Below are 19,573 nucleotides of genomic sequence, written 5' to 3'. Positions count from 1 at the left end.
ATGCCAATAAAGAGATACCAACGTCATATAAATCTTATTCAGAAGTTACTAAAGAAGAAAATATTATTCAAAACAACAAAAGTTTACCGTCCATCGTTGCCCCTTTAATACAGTGTATCATAAATATAATTCAAAATGAACAGTTCCGAGATAATAATACAGTGGAACGCCAGAAGTGTAATTAATAAAAAAAAAAAAAACGATATAATTGATTTGTTAAATAATCATAAACCTTTTTTATTTTCTATCTCAGAAACTTTGCTTAGGCCAAGTAATAATCTTAGGTTTCGAAATTATAATACCATTAGAGAAGATAGGCTAGATGGTTTTGGCGGAGTAGCCTTTCTCATTGAGATAAACTTTCCTTTTAATTTAATTAATATTTCTTACCTAGTTCTGAACTTTCTATTTTAGCTATAAGTGTACATAACATATGTATTGTGTCTGTATATATTTCTCATATTTCTACTAATATTTTAAACGAAATAAATATGATATATATGAAATTGTATTGGATTATATATTTCTTAATAATATAGACATTTAATATTATATCCCATATTTGTTTTTTTATTTTCCCTTTCATCGTAAAATATATTATTTTGTTTCTTCCTCTTCTGTTCTGAATCCTGTCATAAATTCCCCTTCTCCGTTATCCTCAATTTTTGAAAGGTGGCTCCACACATGGCTATTTGTGTTTGCTGTTCAGTATTTCTTGTTTTTGACAAAATATTTGACGTACGGGCAAATAGACGATACGACCGTCTACACATGGAGCCAAATATCAAAAAATTAAACATATTTTTTGATATTGGTCTTTGATGTGCCTTGCAAAACCAACAGAAGTTCGGTAAGCCGTATTTGTTATTGGCCATATTTGCCAAATAGGCAAATACGGCAATAAATTTGGCAAATACACACTCCACACATGGAAGTTATTTGTCAAATAGGCAAATACGCAAACACAAATAGCCATGTGTGGAGCCACGGGAACACTTGATCCATGACGGGAACATTTATTGGCAATGTACTATAAAGGTGGCTCCACACATGGCTATTTGTGTTTGCTCTTCAGTATTTGTTGTTTTTGAAAAAATATTTGACGTACGGGCAAATAGACGATACGACCGTTTACACATGGAGCCAAATATCAAAAAATTAAACATATTTTTTGATATTGGCCTTTGATGTGCCTTGCAAAACCGACAGAAGTTCGGTAAGCCGTATTTGTTATTGGCCATATTTGCCAAATAGGTTAATACGGCAATAAATTTGGCAAATACACTCTCCACACATGGAAGTTATTTGTCAAATATGGCAAATACGCAAACACAAATAGCCATGTGTGGAGCCACGGTAAAGAGCAGTCCATAAAAAAAAAATATAGGTATTTGATATATTTGACAGTCCAAGTCCGCTTTTGGCGCTATTTTAACGAAAATTTTGTCAGTCATTTGTCAGTTTGTCTTTTGCGTCGTCAGTCGTGTTATTTGCTGGTTACTTATTAAAGTTTAGTTAAGCCTTTGTGGAACAAATAAGAAACCATGCCGGTTCAAAAGGATTTAAAAACACTATTGAAATTCACACGTCTTACTGAAAATGCGTTTGCACCAGTAAAGGGTTCTGAACGTGCTGCTGGGTTTGATTTAAAAAGGTAATTTTACTACCGATATAATATATATGTTCGTTAGTCGTATTCGTTTTATTTTGTCTAAACTTTAATCACGGTCTTACTCTGTCTTTTCACATTCACGTCATCTAGATTCTCCAGATATCCAGACTGACAGCCAAGATAAAATAGGTGAATTGCTCTAGTTCGGTTGATACACATTATTTTAGTCTTGCAGACCGCAATCCTTCATCCATTTAAGGATCTAAATAAGTCTATTAGTATAGCACAAAACTTCTTTGTATTGCCTATGTGTATATAAGTTGCTGCGTCGCTGGCAGTAAAGAATATAGCCACACCTTCTCTTCCCCTGGGGGTCGTAAGAGGTGACTAAGCAATAACACAGTTCCACTACCAACTTGGAACTTATTAAGCTAACCGATGACGAGATAACCATCCAACTGCTGGTTTTGAAATACACAGATCGAAGACTAACTCGCCCGCGCAGCGTGGTAGTCACCAAACATACATGAGTTCACGCCATTTCTGGGGGGAACTTGTGGAGGCCTATGTCCAGCAGTGGACTGTGATAGGTTGAAGTGATGATGATGATGATATAAGAATTGAGGAACTTTTAAGATATACAATTAATTAAATAGTATTACGCATAGTTAATCCTGCTAATATCACATACACGCAGTATGGAAAAGATGAAATATATATTAATCAGAGTGGTTGAGATAATATTCTCAGCTATGTTTTAAAGACAGACATAATATTAAGCCTCATTGTTAGGCCTTAACTTAGAACGACTCTAATGTGTTTCAATAAAGCATATTATTTATTCTTATTAATTATTTACTTATTAAGATACATGTAATAATATAAAAAATACCATTACTAATAATAAGATGCCACATAAACTCATTCAAGATTTACCGTGCATCAGTATTGTCAACATTATCGGTAGGTACTCGTAACTAGGTGCATAATACATTTGACTTAATGTTGAAGTACATCATTTTATTATCAAAACACTTATCAATTATGTAATAATTGTCACACATCAATAGGTAAAACGCTGTATGCCGACAGAGCGACTAACCAGTTTAATTTAATTTTAAATTAATATTAACTTAAATTTAATTTTACCTAGTTCAGTCCTTAAGTTTTTTTTTATTTTTTAGCTAACCAATAAGAACTGAGAATTAGGAAAATAGAACAATAAAACTGTTACACCAACATTAACAAATATTGAATATTTGTAGGATGAGATATCACAAGGAGAATGCCATATAAGGGGTGGAGGAGTTTAGGACAGTTAAGAATACAATAATTAAAATGTTTGAAGCTTTATTACTTTCCTCAAAATTAAAAATATTTCAAAACCAAAATTGGTCAAATCAGTCAAACCATCTTGAGTTTTAGTATATGAACAACAAACAATTTATTTTTATTTATATAATATAGAGTCAAACAAATCTCATAATGAACAAAGACAAAACCAAAAAGATGTATATTATGTATATGTTAAATATATTTTATTTGCTACATATACCATATGTTGCATAAATTATTACTTTTATATTTTATGTATTTAATGGGCTTACATTTTAAATAGTATCATGTACCTGTCACACTGCCAATGTTTCTCTTATAGATAAGGATTATCAGTAAGAAATCAATATGAGTCATAAGTCTGCCTCTTTACCCTGTTAAGTTTATATTTGTATTTTTATGTGATTTTAAAGATTGTTTGTAATAAAGTATTATGTAATTTAAATTTATAAAAAATAAGATATAGAATTAATTATTTGTTATTATTTTTGATGAATTTAGAACATTTTGTGAAAATATGTCTATGTTTATTAAAAATTAATTATTTTTTAGTGCCTATGAATATATAGTACCTGCAAGAGGCAAAGAATTAGTAAAAACAGATTTACAAATTGAACTGCCTCATGGGTGTTATGGTAGAGTGGCTCCCAGATCTGGATTGGCAGTCAAAAACTTTATTGATGTTGGTGGTGAGTTTAAATAATATGAAACTTTTATCCTACCAACCAATTGTGCCCCTGGTTTCTCGTGCATTAATTTGAGAAAAAAAAAAACCATAGTTAAATATTATATAGCCTTCTTTAGTTAATGGACTATCCAATGCAATAATCATTTTTCAATTTGAACCAGTAGTTCCTGTGATAAGTGCGTGCAAACAAAAAACAAGCTCTTCAGCTTTATGACAGTAGAGATAATATAAATGCTAGTTTGTGAGAGTGAATGGATGGATGTTTGTTGTTTTTTCAGAGTAATGAAAATTGGTAAGAACTAGCTTACTAAGAGGTACATAACACAAACCCTTTATCTTCATAATCTTTGCCATCATAAATTACGTGGTGAAACCGTGAGATGACACTATATACCAATAAGTACGCTTCAGCCTGTATTATCCCACTACTGGGCATAGCCCTCTTTCACCATGTACGGGAAGGATAAGAGCTTAATCCACCACGCTGCTCCAATGCGGGTTGGTGAATATATTCCCTACTATCAGTAACGATCGCTATCAGGTGTACATGATAACAACCGGGACCGACGGCTTAACGTGCTCTCCGAGGCACGGTGGGGAGACCCACAAGGACTGCACAAACACCCAGACCACGGCAAACACCTGTATGGCCAATACAAATGTTTTTCATGTGCGGGGATCGAACCTGCAACCGCCAGCGCTACAGGCACAATCCATAGCTGTGACCATTGCGCCAATGCAGTGTCAAATATCAATAAGTCGTAAGTTATTCGGGACATCCAGACAAGGGTAAAACACTGACTTAAAAGGATGTCCCAACAACGATATCATGTTATGTAAACATTTTTCTAAATAAACATTTTTTATTTTATAATAAGTACTGATTAAATAATAATACCGACCAATCTGGTCTATTTGTGCGTGTGCCGTGTTGGCGGTGCCTAAACAACGACGGTTGCAGATTCGATTCCCGCTCAGAGGATAGGAGGCTGGATATGTGTTAATGCAAATATTTATTTCCAGTCTGGTTGTTAGTCCTTGTGGGTCTCCCCACCGTTTCTTGGAGAGCATGTCAAGCTGTTAGTCCCTGTTGTTAATATGTACACTTGATAGCCATCGTTACTCATTGTAGGAAATATATCTGCCAACCTGCATTGTAGTAACACGGTGGATTAAGCTCTGATTGTTCTCCTACATGGCGAAAGAGGCCTATGCCTAATGGTGGGATATTATAGGCTGAAGCGTAAGCGTAAAATAATAATAGCATATCATTTAGCAAATCCTCACTCACCAGTGATATATAGTGTTCGACTCCTATGCATCCAATCACGTTTTACATGAAAAAAACGAGTGCTTTAGACCACACGACTGAAGTAAACTTTCTTTAGCTCCATCCAACTTATATCTCCCTCTCAATTTCCGTTTGCTTCACCCGGTCAAACTTTTCGTAAAGCTCTTGTCACACATTCACCAGCTTACTCCCCAAGTCAAGCGCACGTAAAGAAGTTTGACTAAACAAAAAAATCCTGGCCCATTTTGAAATTCAATTGATCATTAAGTGATCAGTCGAATATCCTATATTTGTGTCTTTATTTATGTTTTGTGCTGCTTGAACTACCTTTGAAAATTTTTAAACATACATGACATTTATTAGGTAATGTAAAGAAAATAGTAACTATATAATATGTAAATAAAATTTCTATGTTCAATTTGTATTTTCTTTTTCAGCGGGTGTCATAGATGAAGATTACAGAGGAAATGTTGGTATAGTGCTATTCAATCACTCTGATCAAGACTTTGTAGTTAAAAAAGGTGATAGAATTGCTCAACTAATTTGTGAAGTAATTTATTACCCAGAATTACTAGAGGTTGATAGTTTAACCGAAACCAAAAGGGCAAATGATGGATTTGGCTCTACAGGAACCCAATAAATAAAACATCTCTTTAATGTTATAAAATTATGTAATTAAGGTTTTTAATAAAAGTATCTCAAAAATCTTTATACAATTTTTATTTCATCACTTTGCATCACTGTCTTCAAATTTATCCAATACACTAGAAAAAACAAACGTATCCTGAACAGCTATAGATGGACTGGCAGGTTGAGAGCTATTTCTTTTAAGAAATGGTTTTAATAAACTTTTAAGTTTGTTGTCATTTTGGACTCCGAAATCCAATTCAGCTTTTTCCACTCTCTTTTCAAGCACGTCTACATTTTGATGCAACTTTGAAATTATTTCACTTAACGTAAATATTTTTTTTGAAAGCATTGTCACTTCGTTACGGTATCGACATATATCTTCAGTGATAGCAATACTACAATCCTTGTTTATTAATTTTATCATTTGTAAAACACTTGTTAATTCTTCAAGCCTGGTAATCATATTGTCTATCACATTTTGAACCGTTTGAAACTCATTGCACAGATCTAATTCTAAGTACTGAGCATAGTCTTTTACAACTTCTTTTAACATTTTTTCACTAATTAAACACCGAAGTCTGGATACAAATATTCTAAGCAACTTGCTATTTTATCAAGCGCATCTGTCACGAGTTTTGACAATCCGTGCAAAGTCAATGGGAACAAATATAAATTTTTTAAAAATATCTCCATATTGATAAAACGTTTTTGAGGATATCATTTTCTAAGGAACAAGTAATTAAGTTGTATTGAGAAATGTAAATTTTGCAATAAATATAACCATGACATGATTTAAGTTAAAAATCTACTATAAACCGCCTAAAACAAAAATGATATTAAGTTTGTTTCAATTTCTTACCAACCTTCTTATTTATGTTTGTAAGTTATGGTACCAAAAACAGAGACAAATAGATTAAAAGAGTTGAAGAAACCAAACGTAAAGTAACATTTTGATTTATACGGATAACACGAGATGTATCTTGGTAGAGACAAAGAAAAACCAAAGGTAATGCTGAGTGAATAAGTTTCAATTTGATAAACTATTTTGGTTAGTTCACATCCGCCCAGTAATATTGTCGTGTCGGAACGACCGAGTACCATAACTCCAGAACGTAGTAAGTTATAATACACTTTGTACCAACTTCTACGCTTGAACCTTGTCACATTAAGTATTAACTACGACGTGACTCGTAACAAAGAAAATATCGAGAACAAAATTTATTTTCGAAAATTCACTTGGCAAGGGCAAAATTATAATTATAAGAATTATTCTAAACAATATTTTAAGTTTATTTCTGTGTCTGTGATTATACCCAATATATTTTCAAAAAGAATTTTTTACATGAAATAATTTTTGAGATTGAAAATTTTTAAGTGTTATATTGTTAACTTGTTTGTTGTTATATAGCAGTTAATATTTGTACGATTTTATAATATTTTTACGTATTTTTACAAAAATTACCTTTTGCCTCAAGTTAATATACCGATAATTTTTAGTAGTTATTTATTATCTATTATCCGTGTCTATTATTGCTCGAGGCTGACTTCCGACCGGAGATTTAATAGGTACTTCGTAACCTACCCCACCCCAGCCTGCAAAATAATGATATTTGTAATAAGAAAAATATTAATTGATAGATTTTGAATTGCTCAATTCAACTACGTTGTCCTTTTAAATTGCTCACCTCAAATTATATAATTAAAAATCAAAATTTAAAAAAAAAAACAAATATTTTCAAACTCCTATATCTTTCGATGTATACAATATTTTAAATTGCTCAAAGTGTTAAAAAACTGCTCAAGTTGCATTTATAATTGCTCAAGTATAGTTTGGAACAGATCCACTTCCCTTAATTTTTAAATAAATATAAATAGTTTGAACAAATAAAATATTGATATTTGTAAGAAAAAAAAATACTAATCGATACATTTTCAATAGCTCAATTCGACTACGTTGTCCTTTTAAATTGCTCACCTCAAATTATTTAATTACAAATCAAAAAAGTCGTTGAAAAATATTCTTTTATCAATATTTTCAAACTCCTGTATCTTTTGATTTATACAATATTTTAAATTGCTCAACGTGTTAAAACCCTGCTGAAGTTGCATTTATAATTGCTCAAGTACAGATTTGAACAGCTCCACTTTCCTTAATTTTTAAATAAATATATAAAGTTGGAACAAATTTAACGTTTATATCGATAAAGTGAGCGCTGCAGATGCGCATAGACAATGATGGGAAGCCAAAAAAATTGCGGATATTCGTAATAAAAAGATGCTAATCGTTCGATTTTCAATAGCTCAATTCAACTACGTTGGCCTTTTAAATTGCTCACTTCAAATTATTTAGTTAAAAATCAAAAAAGTCGTTGAAAAAATTCATTTATCAATATTTTCAAACTCCTATATCTTTTGATGTATACAATATTTTAAATTGCTCAACGTGTTAAAACCCTGCTGAAGTTGCATTTATAATTGCTCAAGTACAGATTTGAACAGCTCCACTTTCCTTAATTTTTAAATATATATAAATTGTTTGAACAAATAAAATAATGATATTTGTAAAAAAAAAAATACTAATCGATACATTTTCAATAGCTCAATTCAACAACGTTATCCTTTTAAATTGCTCACCTCAAATTATTTAATTATAAATCAAAAAAGTCGTTGAAAAAATTCATTTATTAATATTTTCAAACTCCTATATCTTTTGATGTATACAATATTTTAAATTGCTCAACGTGTTAAAACCCTGCTGAAGTTGCATTTATAATTGCTCAAGTACAGATTTGAACAGCTCCACTTTCCTTAATTTTTAAATAAATATATAAAGTTGGAACAAATTTAACGTTTATATCGATAAAGTGAGCGCTGCAGATGCGCATAGACAATGATGGGAAGCCAAAAAAATTGCGGATATTCGTAATAAAAAGATGCTAATCGTTCGATTTTCAATAGCTCAATTCAACTACGTTGGCCTTTTAAATTGCTCACTTCAAATTATTTAGTTAAAAATCAAAAAAGTCGTTGAAAAAATTCATTTATCAATATTTTCAAACTCCTATATCTTTTGATGTATACAATATTTTAAATTGCTCAACGTGTTAAAACCCTGCTGAAGTTGCATTTATAATTGCTCAAGTACAGATTTGAACAGCTCCACTTTCCTTAATTTTTAAATATATATAAATTGTTTGAACAAATAAAATAATGATATTTGTAAAAAAAAAATACTAATCGATACATTTTCAATAGCTCAATTCAACAACGTTATCCTTTTAAATTGCTCACCTCAAATTATTTAATTATAAATCAAAAAAGTCGTTGAAAAAATTCATTTATTAATATTTTCAAACTCCTATATCTTTTGATGTATACAATATTTTAAATTGCTCAACGTGTTAAAACCCTGCTGAAGTTGCATTAATAATTGCTCAAATACAGTTTTGAACAGCTCCGCTTTCCTTAATTTTTAAATAAATATAAATAGTTTGAACAAATTTATCGTTTATATCATAAGACAGGTGTACGCTGCGCGTGCGCATAGACAATGATGCGAAGCAAAAAAATTGCGGATGTTCGTAATAAAAAGATGCTAATCGTTCGATTTTCAATAGCTCAATTCAACTACGTTGTCCTTTTAAATTGCTCACCTCAAATTATTTAATTACAAATCAAAAAAGTCGTTGAAAAAATTCATTTATCAATATTTTCAAACTCCTATATCTTTTGGTGTATACAATATTTTAAATTGCTCAACGTGTTAAAACCCTGCTCAAGTTGCATTTATATCAAGTTGCATTTTTTTTTTTTTTTTACAATATCATTATTTTATTTGTTCAAACTATTTATATTTATTTAAAAATTAAGGGAAGTGGATCTGTTCAAAACTGTACTTGAGCAATTATAAATGCAACTTGAGCAATTCTTTAACACGTTGAGCAATTTAAAATATTGTATACATCAAAAGATATAGGAGTTTGAAAATATTGATAAATGATTTTTTTTCAACGACTTTATTGATTTTTAATTGAACAGTTTAAGGTGAGCAGTTTAAAATAACAACGTAGATGAATTGAACTATTGAAAATCTATCGATTAGTATTTTTTTTTTTTACAAATATCATTATTTTATTTGTTCAAACTATTTATATTTATTTAAAAATTAAGGGAAGTGGGTCTATTCCAAACTATACTTGAGCAATTATAAATGCAACATGAGCAGTTTTTTAACACTTTGAGCAATTTAAAATATTGTATACATCAAAAGATATAGGAGTTTGAAAATATTGGTAAAAGAATATTTTTCAACGACTTTTTTGATTTTTAATTAAATAATTTGAGGTGAGCAATTTAAAAGGACAACGTAGTTGAATTGAGCTATTGAAAATCGAACGATTAGCATCTTTTTATTACGAACATCCGCAATTTTTTTGCTTCGCATTAGACTTGCGCAAAACAGTGCTTCAAAATGTAATGTAATATTACATTACATTTCGTACTGAGTAATATGGCATCACACCATCACACCGAACATTACCCGAAATGTGTACTGTTCGGCGTGAGATATTTCTTATGAAATGCTATATATCACGTAATTGTCATCACACCAAACATTCCATGAGATTTATTACTTATAGTATGTTTAAGTGTACGGTGTTCGGTGTTCTACATAGCAGACCAAACATCACTTTAGCATAAAAATGGTAAATGGGAGATGGAAACTGGCTAAAAATTCATTATATTTGTTTTGTTTTTTTTTGTTTGGTTTTCTAAAAGTTTATTCTAAAATTAGCTTTGATTTGTAAAAAACGTTGGTTTTCCTTCATACTTAAGTAAACCCCAAAGAAAATTGGGATATTTATTCCAGGCTTAGGACTGGTAATACACATGGACAACTAAATTTATACTAGCCGTGATCCGCGATTTTACCCGTTTAGTTTCGGTCCCCATGTGATTATTGATCCTCTTCGGATGTCCCATCGATCACTATACCAAATTTCATCAAAATCAGAAAACGTAAAAGGTAGATAAGAGTTACTTTCGCATCCCTACTAATATTATAAATGTGTGTTTGTTTGTTCGTCCTTTCACGTCAAAACGGCTGAACCGAATTTGTCAAATTTTGGTATACAGATAAAACAGACCTTGGAGAGCCTTAGGCTACTTTATAACCCGGAATCATCAGAGGAACGGGAACTACGCGAGTAAAACCGCGGGACGCAGCTAGTTTATAATATAAGTTAGGAATAAACTAATGACCATGAATACTGGCGTATTTAAAAATCAACTTTATATACATACAATGATTACTTTTTTTATGTCAATACTTCATTTATAATTTTATTTTCACAAGCAACATAAACAAACAAAACATTTTAATAAATGCAAAAGCAGAAATTTGAACTCGAATTTTAGCGGTAGTCAAGTGCGTAACGCATTATTAAAAAGTATTACGTACAGTGTTGTGTTATAATATGCCTTAGCATTCTTAAATACGATTCATATTTCACTTAAAAAAATGACGGAAACTCGCCACGGCTCAGTAGCTCGCTCTCACTCATACTAACGAAAATAATGTAGAGCTAGAGAGTGAGGTTATGACTGGTTGCAAAAGTGCGCCGCGCATCACCGTGTCTCACTCAGTAAGTGAAGTTAGACAGAGCAAATAGATAAGAAATCCAACATTCCGACCGAACAGAGCGCGTAATGTCAAGTGTGATGTGTAATACTTCATTTCGTCGCGTAATGTGTGATGCCATATTTCATGTTCGAGTAATATCACGCGTAATGTATCAATTGCATTACTTACACATGTCTACTTCGCATCATTGTCTATGCGCACGCGCAGCGTACACCTGTCTTATGATATAAACGATAAATTTGTTCAAACTATTTATATTTATTTAAAAATTAAGGAAAGCGGAGCTGTTCAAAACTCTACTTGAGCAATTATAAATGCAACTTCAGCAGGGTTTTAACACGTTGAGCAATTTAAAATATTGTATACATCAAAAGATATAGGAGTTTGAAAATATTGATAAATGAATTTTTTCAACGACTTTTTTGATTTTTAACTAAATAATTTGAAGTGAGCAATTTAAAAGGCCAACGTAGTTGAATTGAGCTATTGAAAATCGAACGATTAGCATCTTTTTATTACGAATATCCGCAATTTTTTTGGCTTCCCATCATTGTCTATGCGCATCTGCAGCGCTCACTTTATCGATATAAACGTTAAATTTGTTCCAACTTTATATATTTATTTAAAAATTAAGGAAAGTGGAGCTGTTCAAATCTGTACTTGAGCAATTATAAATGCAACTTCAGCAGGGTTTTAACACGTTGAGCAATTTAAAATATTGTATACATCAAAAGATACAGGAGTTTGAAAATATTGATAAAAGAATATTTTTCAACGACTTTTTTGATTTGTAATTAAATAATTTGAGGTGAGCAATTTAAAAGGACAACGTAGTCGAATTGAGCTATTGAAAATGTATCGATTAGTATTTATTTTTTTACAAATATCAATATTTTATTTGTTCAAACTATTTATATTTATTTAAAAATTAAGGGAAGTGGATCTGTTCCAAACTATACTTGAGCAATTATAAATGCAACTTGAGCAGTTTTTTAACACTTTGAGCAATTTAAAATATTGTATACATCGAAAGATATAGGAGTTTGAAAATATTTGTTTTTTGTTTTTAAATTTTGATTTTTAATTATATAATTTGAGGTGAGCAATTTAAAAGGACAACGTAGTTGAATTGAGCAATTCAAAATCTATCAATTAGTATTTTTTTTATTACAAATATCATTATTTTGCAGGCTGGGGTGGGGTAGGTTACTTCGTAGAAAATAGGAATGTAGCACGTACCTTATATACTCTTTGGTCTACGTACTCTGTGCCTGGTAGCTAGCTACATATATACTAATCTGTGGTGCCTGGTAAAATAATCAAACTGATATTATGTATGTTTTCAGTTGTGGTTATTTGAGTTCTCGTAGTTATTTAGGTTTATTGAATGAAATAACTAAATAATTTTGCAATGCTACCATCAACGGGCTATTTCAAAGGAATAAATTGTCCTTTTTATGACAGCGGTTTGTGTGAACGTCCCTATTGCCATTTTCGTCATGTTAAAAAAGAACCACAAAACATTGGCAATGATGGCATGGAAAATGGAGCTATTCTGCAAAAACTAGTATCAGCCGCAGTACAAAAAGTTCTACAGCAAACAGAGACTGGCACAACCTCTTCGACGCTAGTTAATGCAGACATTGATATAAATAGTTTACAACCTCAGTCATCTAAACCTACATACAACCCCACGCCGATCGCCGAGCTTAACAAAATAAATAGTACAGAATCTGATGTAGAAGAAAGCAATGAACAAAAGAAGAGACATATACCAGTGCCATACACACCGAGGAAGCCGGCCAGTTTGCCAACTAAAAGACCTGTAGACACTAATGGTTCGAAACTTTTCACATATTTACCACCTGTGAAATATACTCCGGGTTCAGAAAATGTACAATTAGATCCATATACTCCAAAAGGTTCCACAGATTCAAAGGAAAAATATTTACCGGGTTTGGAAACCGAAATACCAGAATACACTGTTAGTGAGACACAGAACTCTAAAGTGAATTACATTCCTTCAGATAGAAATGTTAATAGGAAAAAAATTTTAGAGTATAAACCAGCACAGGTTAAAAGTAAATTACCTTCCGTTACTTACCAACCAACACCAAAATCATTGGTTCCTTGTTTTTCAAGCGATGAAGATGAACCAAACACTAAAAAAAGAAAAGTATCAAATGATCTTAATGGGTTGGATGACTTAGGTCCAGAGTTTGATATATTAGATCAAATACTTGATGAAGAAAAAATAGAAAAAGACATAAAAAATGTTTCTCCAAAAGATTCTAAAGGGTATAAGGAAAATAAGAATAAATTGGACAATGCAAGTACAGATAAATCACTTAAAACTGAAACAAGAAAGCTAGATAAAAAAAAATCAGATAGCAAATCAGACAAAAAATCTCGGGAGAAGTCCAATGAAAAATCAAGTGACAAGAGTAGTTTAAAAGACAAAAAGAAGAGTTCAGACAAAAAAACTAGCCACAAAAGTTCAAGTAGAGATAAGAGTAGGTCAGAGAAAAGAGAAAAATCTGTTAGTAAATCTCATTCAAGAGAAAAAAGTCGAGATAAAAGGTCTAAACATTCTAGTAGTAGTTCTTCAAAGCATTCAAAAGATGACAGTCATAGTAATGACAGTAGAAGACACAGCAAGAGTCACAAATCACATAATCATCACAAAGAGTCAAAAGATAAAAGAGAAAAACATAAAAAACATGATAAATCTGTCAAGAAGGCTAATTCTGACAATGAAGACAATCATATCTATGAGGAAAACATTGAAGATGAATTAAATGATATGTCTGAATCAGACGAAGAAACAATAGCCCAAGAATGTAAAAGAATTTTTGAAGAGTATGTTCCAGCTAAAAAAATTAACAAGGAGCCTGAGAAGCCAGAAAGTGAACCAGATCATGAAGAGTATGTGGTGACTAGTAAAAAAAGAGTATCAAGAACAATTGAAAAGAACATTAAAATAATACCTAAAACCCCAGTAAAACCTGACTTTAAAGGAAATGCAGCACAAGCTATGGCAGAAAGATTAGCGAAAGTCAGAGAATTTCATGCTGCAAAAAATTCAACTGAAAGTGTTATTCCTACAAATTTGATTCCAAAATTAGACTCAATAAAAACTAATTCTAAAATTCGAATTGCACATGTTCCATATGCATCAACATTGTTGTCTGCAAAAAAAGTTATTCCTCCAAGTGTAAGTTCTACTAAGCAACCAGATGCATCTACCAGTACATCCATACAAACCGTTAAAAAGGGAACTCAAAGAGTAGCACATGTACCAAATGAAAAATTTATAGACAGACCTGGTGTGCTTGAACCACTTGGTTCAAAAATACCAGCAAATATAAGATCAACATATTTAAATATAATGATTGATAATACTTTAAAAATATACATCTCAGCTACAGACGCTTATGCCAGAGCTCAACATGAAGAATTAACCACAAGCAAGAAATGTTCTACTGTGCAAATTTATAAAAATTCAGCAGTACTAGCTATAAGTAGGCTAAAGAAAGAGATACAAGAATGCAACGGTGTAAAGAAATCTAGCATAGATTGTCAAACATTACATAAAGGTGGACAACAGGGTACAGTTAATAAATCAAGTACTGGATCGTGGAGTATTGAAAGCAAAAACAGAAGCAGTTTGGTAGATGCAAAACAGTTAACAGGGTCAAATTTATATAATAATATTAAAAAGTGGATCTTAACCGAGGAGCAACTTAAGCAAAATGGATTTCCTAGACCACATGCTAGTGGAGAAAAAGGAAGAGCTATAATATATGGGCAGAATAGACAAAATCCACCAAAAGGTTTTGTAAGAACATGTTGCAGGTGTAAAAAAGATTACACAGTAGATAAAAAAGGATTTGCAGCTATAAAAGAAGAGTGTATTTACCATCCTAACAATAAGTATAAGGTTAGGGGCGAGGTCCGCTACCAATGCTGCAGTCAGGATGGTACATCTGATGGTTGTTGTATAGCTTCAAGCCATGTATATGAATATGTAGATTTTGAAAATTTAAAAGGTTATGTAAAAACCCTACCCCCTGAAACTGTATTGGAGGATTACGGTGTATATTCCTTAGACTGTGAAATGTGTTACACAACACAGGGACTAGACTTGACTAGAGTAACAGTGATTAATTCTGCATGTAAAGTAGTATATGAGACTTTAATTAAACCTCTTCATCCAATTATCGACTACAATACGAGGTACTCCGGTATAACTGAAGAACAAATGTCACAAGTGAACACTACACTGTTAGAAGTACAAGCAACTTTACTTGCTATGTTCTCTAGCCAAACTATTTTAATCGGTCATAGTTTAGAATCTGATTTCAAAGCACTCAAACTTATCCATGATACAGTTATTGATACAAGTGTATTATTTCCACATAAAATGGGTCCACCATACAAGAGAGCGTTAAGGAATCTATCATCAGAATACTTGAAAAAAATTATTCAGAATTCTGTTGATGGTCACGACAGTGCTGAAGATGCGACTGTATGTATGGAACTTATTCTGTATAAATTAAAAGAAGATCTTAAGACTAGATGATATTAATTCTTGAATAGTAAATAATATACATATTTACATAGTTTGATTTGATCAATTGTGATATTTAAATTGTTTTGACTAAATGGTTTCCAATCAATGTATCATGTCATCTGTAAATACTAATGTGTTTTGTACCAAAGGCATATATTGCCTTTTTTGTATTGTAATTCAGTTTGATAAGGGTTGGTTTATATGTTATATCAATGTTTATTTGATTTGATAGCAATAAATTGTTTTAATTTGGGATAAATGTGTAAAAGCTAATTATAAAATATTTTCTAATAGAATTACTTTTATTGCAGATCCCAACTATCTTCTAAATTGAATATAAAAAATTCATATGGTAATTTAAAATTATATATATACAATATTTTTACAAAATATAGATTTGGATTAATCCAAATTTTTTCTATGATGTTATTATGAACTAACTGTAATTAAAACACCAATCTGAAACCAAAAATATTATTTACTAGAAGACAAACATTGTACACACACCTACTTAAAATGTTGAAACTATTAACATTTGTGTTTTTGTTTTTACCAAAAAGGCAAGATATTTGTTTCAACATTATCCTATGAAATTTTCATTGGGACTACATTGTGTGTATTGTCAAAGACTATATTCCACAAATGATAATTTACTAAGCATACTAAAGTAACATGTAAATTGTAATAAAAAAAAAATAATAATAATAACTTAAATAAATTAATCATATTTGAAAAAAGAATTTATTACTTTCAGTTACAGAATATTGATAATATTTTACATAAAAACTATTTTTATTATTTGTTATAAAAAAAATATCTATAATGTATTTTTATAAAGATGCATGACAATATCAAGAGCATGTTAATAAGTGAATACATGAAGATGACTGCAGAAATTAAAGTATAATAATAAGTTTTGTTTGACATGTAAAACAAACAATGAAAATTTGGTAACATTTTGCTGCTGCTACCTTTTACCCAAACTTAAAAATATAAAACAATCACATGAACTTAGAAATACAAAATTACATTATACATAATGTTTTTAAACTCACTACTGTTCTATTGTTAATAGTATGCAACACTCACTTTTCTATATGATCAATCAGAAATTAAAATATATTAATAAGTTTTAAAGTAATGTTCTATCTGTGAAAAATGTTTACAATACCTTTTTATTCACATTAAATTATATGAATATCTTAACTATCTGAAGCGATAGTACAACAGGTTTTGATTAAATAGTTACAATTCAAAATTTACACACAAGTCCCAATGAATGGAGGTGTCAGCCAATACCAGCAGAGATTTTTCAAACAATATGGTGTTTGTAATTTTATCCCATGCTAATCAATAAAGGACTGTTCTACACATGCTTTGACCCGCTTTTCATATTCCCGTCGATTCTCCTTATAAAGTTGTGCAGCCATTGAATTTGCTGGTGAATTTGGATTGGGATCACTTAACAAAGACTGAAAATAGAAATAAAAAGAATTTATTGCTAATAAAAAAATTGTAAAAAGCAGTTCCTTGCCTAATTAATAAGTTTTTTGTTTATTTTACCTGTATTGAAGTTAAAATTGCTGAAACGTCATATGTAGGACTCCATCTATTTTGTAATATGTCTAAACAAATTCCACCATCAGCATATACATTTGGGTGGAACATCTTAGATACAAATCGAACTGTTGGTGGCTTATTTGGGTATTCTTCTGTAAATTCAATGGTTAATTTAAATGTACCATCCTCAAATGGAGTATCGTGAGGACCAAATATCACAGCATTCCAGATCATGATATTGTTATCTGTAGGAGCTCCAGAGACACCAGTAGGGGGATCTTCTTGTAAACTGTAATTAGATAAAATAAGTAGACTCAACATGAAATATGCATATTAAAACCTTTATTCATAGATAAATATAATTCTTAGTTTTTAGTGTAATTTTACTATTGTTTAAATGGCATCAGAAACGGGAAGTAAAAAAAATAATAATTTGATCTTGAATAAAGTGGCACAACATAGAAATTAATGAAGGTGACAGTGATGTAAGTTGATGAATCAGCATTGTTAATTATACAGATTTTATACAAACAGACACTCGAACGAACCAATTTACAGCTAAAGATGAATTTACCAACCGTTTAAAGTCTCTCATCAGACGTCTTCTGGCAGGGGTTGACATTTTGTTTCACACACTTAGACCACTATACGGACAAAACGAAATTATATTGAAAGGGGTGGTTCACATGTACTCGTGTTCACTTAATATATTACCGAATGTGCTCAATCGGTGTTTATTTCTTTGTTTGGAAAATAAGACGTCGTCACTACAGATGAAAGGTTTGTCAGGATGACCATGAAATCATTAAAAAAACTTCTGAGATCATTGCGATGCGATGTCAATTGTAAAGTGTGTCATGACGTTTCTTAAGGTTGGCTACGTTATTTTGTCAAATAGTCTATGGTCTTAGTGGCATTTCAAATTTTTAGCAACAAGTACTTTTTATTGGCTTATTGGATTTTTCTAACAAACTGACTAAAATGCTTGGCCAACCCCAATGTGAGAGGTTCCATCGAGATGAGTGCTATGGAATTCTGTTTAAGCTTTGATGTAGAGATAATTATATATTTGTTACATACCATAATCTCTTATGCTATTAAGCCGCTTAAAAATCATTTAAAAGTAATAAAATTCTAGAAATAACATAGGCTATAAAGCGTTATATTACACCCTAAAACCTAAAGCTATAGGTAATGTTGGACAAACATAAGAGATGTCTGGTTATGTTATGTTTGATTCACTTAATGGCTCCGGGCTCCCAGTAGGATGTCTGGAAACAAACAAGAAACCCTGGCCTTCACAAATATGTATCATATGCAGGGTCCGAACTCATGAAGCTAGCGCGTTAGCCCGTTGCTGTTAACAATGTGTCATAATAACCTTTACGTTTATTTGTTAGATTTTTATTCTAAATTTTAAATTTTGAGAGATGAACTTAGTGATCGGTGCAATTGGCCTTTACTCTTCTAGTCTAATCGTAAGCAAAAAATTATTAATTGTGTAGGTAAGGTTAAGATTACTATTTTTTCCTTCTATGACCCTATAAACTTTGATAACATTTCATTTCAAATTAAAGCTATATGTGTTCTATTGGTCGTCAATAATTTTAAAAACGTGTATAGTAGCAAAGTTGTGCGGGGTGAAGTTAGCAAGAACGACTGCGTACCATCCCAAGGCTAACGGATCGAGAGATTTCATCGTACTCTCAAGGCTGCATTAATGACGCATGGTGGCAAAGACTGGTTTGAATCTTTTCCAGTAGTACTTCTTGGTTTGAGAGCGGCGTGGAAAGAAGATTTGCAGTTTTCGTCCGCAGAGTTGGTATTTGGAGAACAGCTCCTTATCCCTGGCGAGTTCATGACTTCTAGTCTGAATAAGGTGGAGTATCTAGACTTTATTAGAGCTCTTCGTCACAAAATGTCCGTAACCCGGAACGGATTCGTGGGGATGTAGGATGACCCACCATTATAATATTTTTCTCCCTATAAATAATTATATAGGCATATAGCTTCGAACGCACGGACACTCGGCGTTGCGTACAGCCCCACCGGCTCGAAGACCAGTTTTGAGATTATTTTTTCGGCGATCTACGTTGTATTACTCGGCGATGTAATTGAAGTCGGCTTTTTTTCGTTTGCGAGCAAACACAATTATTTGTTTAATTTTGTCGATTGGTTTTTAATTAAGTACATAAAAGTATTTAGGAAATTTAGTATTTTAGAAAATAACAAATACCGTG

At 31.5% G+C, this 19,573-nt stretch overlaps 3 protein-coding genes across 4 annotated transcripts; 2 read left to right on the top strand and 1 right to left on the bottom strand.

Annotated features, from left to right (window-relative positions):
* Positions 1-1,378: 1,378 nt before the first annotated feature.
* Positions 1,379-5,633, top strand: LOC123664143 (deoxyuridine 5'-triphosphate nucleotidohydrolase). The gene is made up of 3 exons (XM_045598744.1): positions 1,379-1,654; positions 3,500-3,636; positions 5,364-5,633. The coding sequence occupies exons 1-3, from the start codon at positions 1,545-1,547 to the stop codon at positions 5,564-5,566; spliced, it is 450 nt and encodes a 149-aa protein (XP_045454700.1). The 5' UTR covers positions 1,379-1,544; the 3' UTR covers positions 5,567-5,633.
* Positions 5,634-12,456: 6,823 nt separating this feature from the next.
* LOC123664136 (RNA exonuclease 1 homolog) lies at positions 12,457-16,066 on the top strand. The gene has a single exon (XM_045598740.1). The coding sequence runs from the start codon at positions 12,612-12,614 to the stop codon at positions 15,780-15,782; it is 3,171 nt and encodes a 1,056-aa protein (XP_045454696.1). The 5' UTR covers positions 12,457-12,611; the 3' UTR covers positions 15,783-16,066.
* LOC123664137 (ubiquitin-conjugating enzyme E2-17 kDa) lies at positions 16,057-18,184 on the bottom strand. 2 transcript variants are annotated; one of them, XR_006744780.1, is made up of 4 exons: positions 17,912-18,184; positions 17,337-17,622; positions 17,041-17,245; positions 16,057-16,232 (listed from the first exon to the last, which is right to left on the bottom strand). XR_006744780.1 is itself a non-coding variant. In XM_045598741.1 (3 exons), the coding sequence occupies exons 1-3, from the start codon at positions 17,953-17,955 to the stop codon at positions 17,120-17,122; spliced, it is 456 nt and encodes a 151-aa protein (XP_045454697.1). In that variant the 5' UTR covers positions 17,956-18,184; the 3' UTR covers positions 16,658-17,119. The 2 variants fall into 2 exon arrangements, 1 of the variants encoding a protein (XP_045454697.1); XM_045598741.1 differs by lacking the exon at positions 16,057-16,232 and having other exon boundaries at positions 16,658-17,245.
* Positions 18,185-19,573: the final 1,389 nt, after the last annotated feature.

This window comes from Melitaea cinxia, chromosome 21 (assembly GCF_905220565.1).
Source record: "Melitaea cinxia chromosome 21, ilMelCinx1.1, whole genome shotgun sequence".
NCBI classification, from domain to species: domain Eukaryota; kingdom Metazoa; phylum Arthropoda; class Insecta; order Lepidoptera; family Nymphalidae; genus Melitaea; species Melitaea cinxia.
Note: the sequence above shows the minus strand (reverse complement) of the source record. Positions and strands in the feature narration are given on the sequence as shown.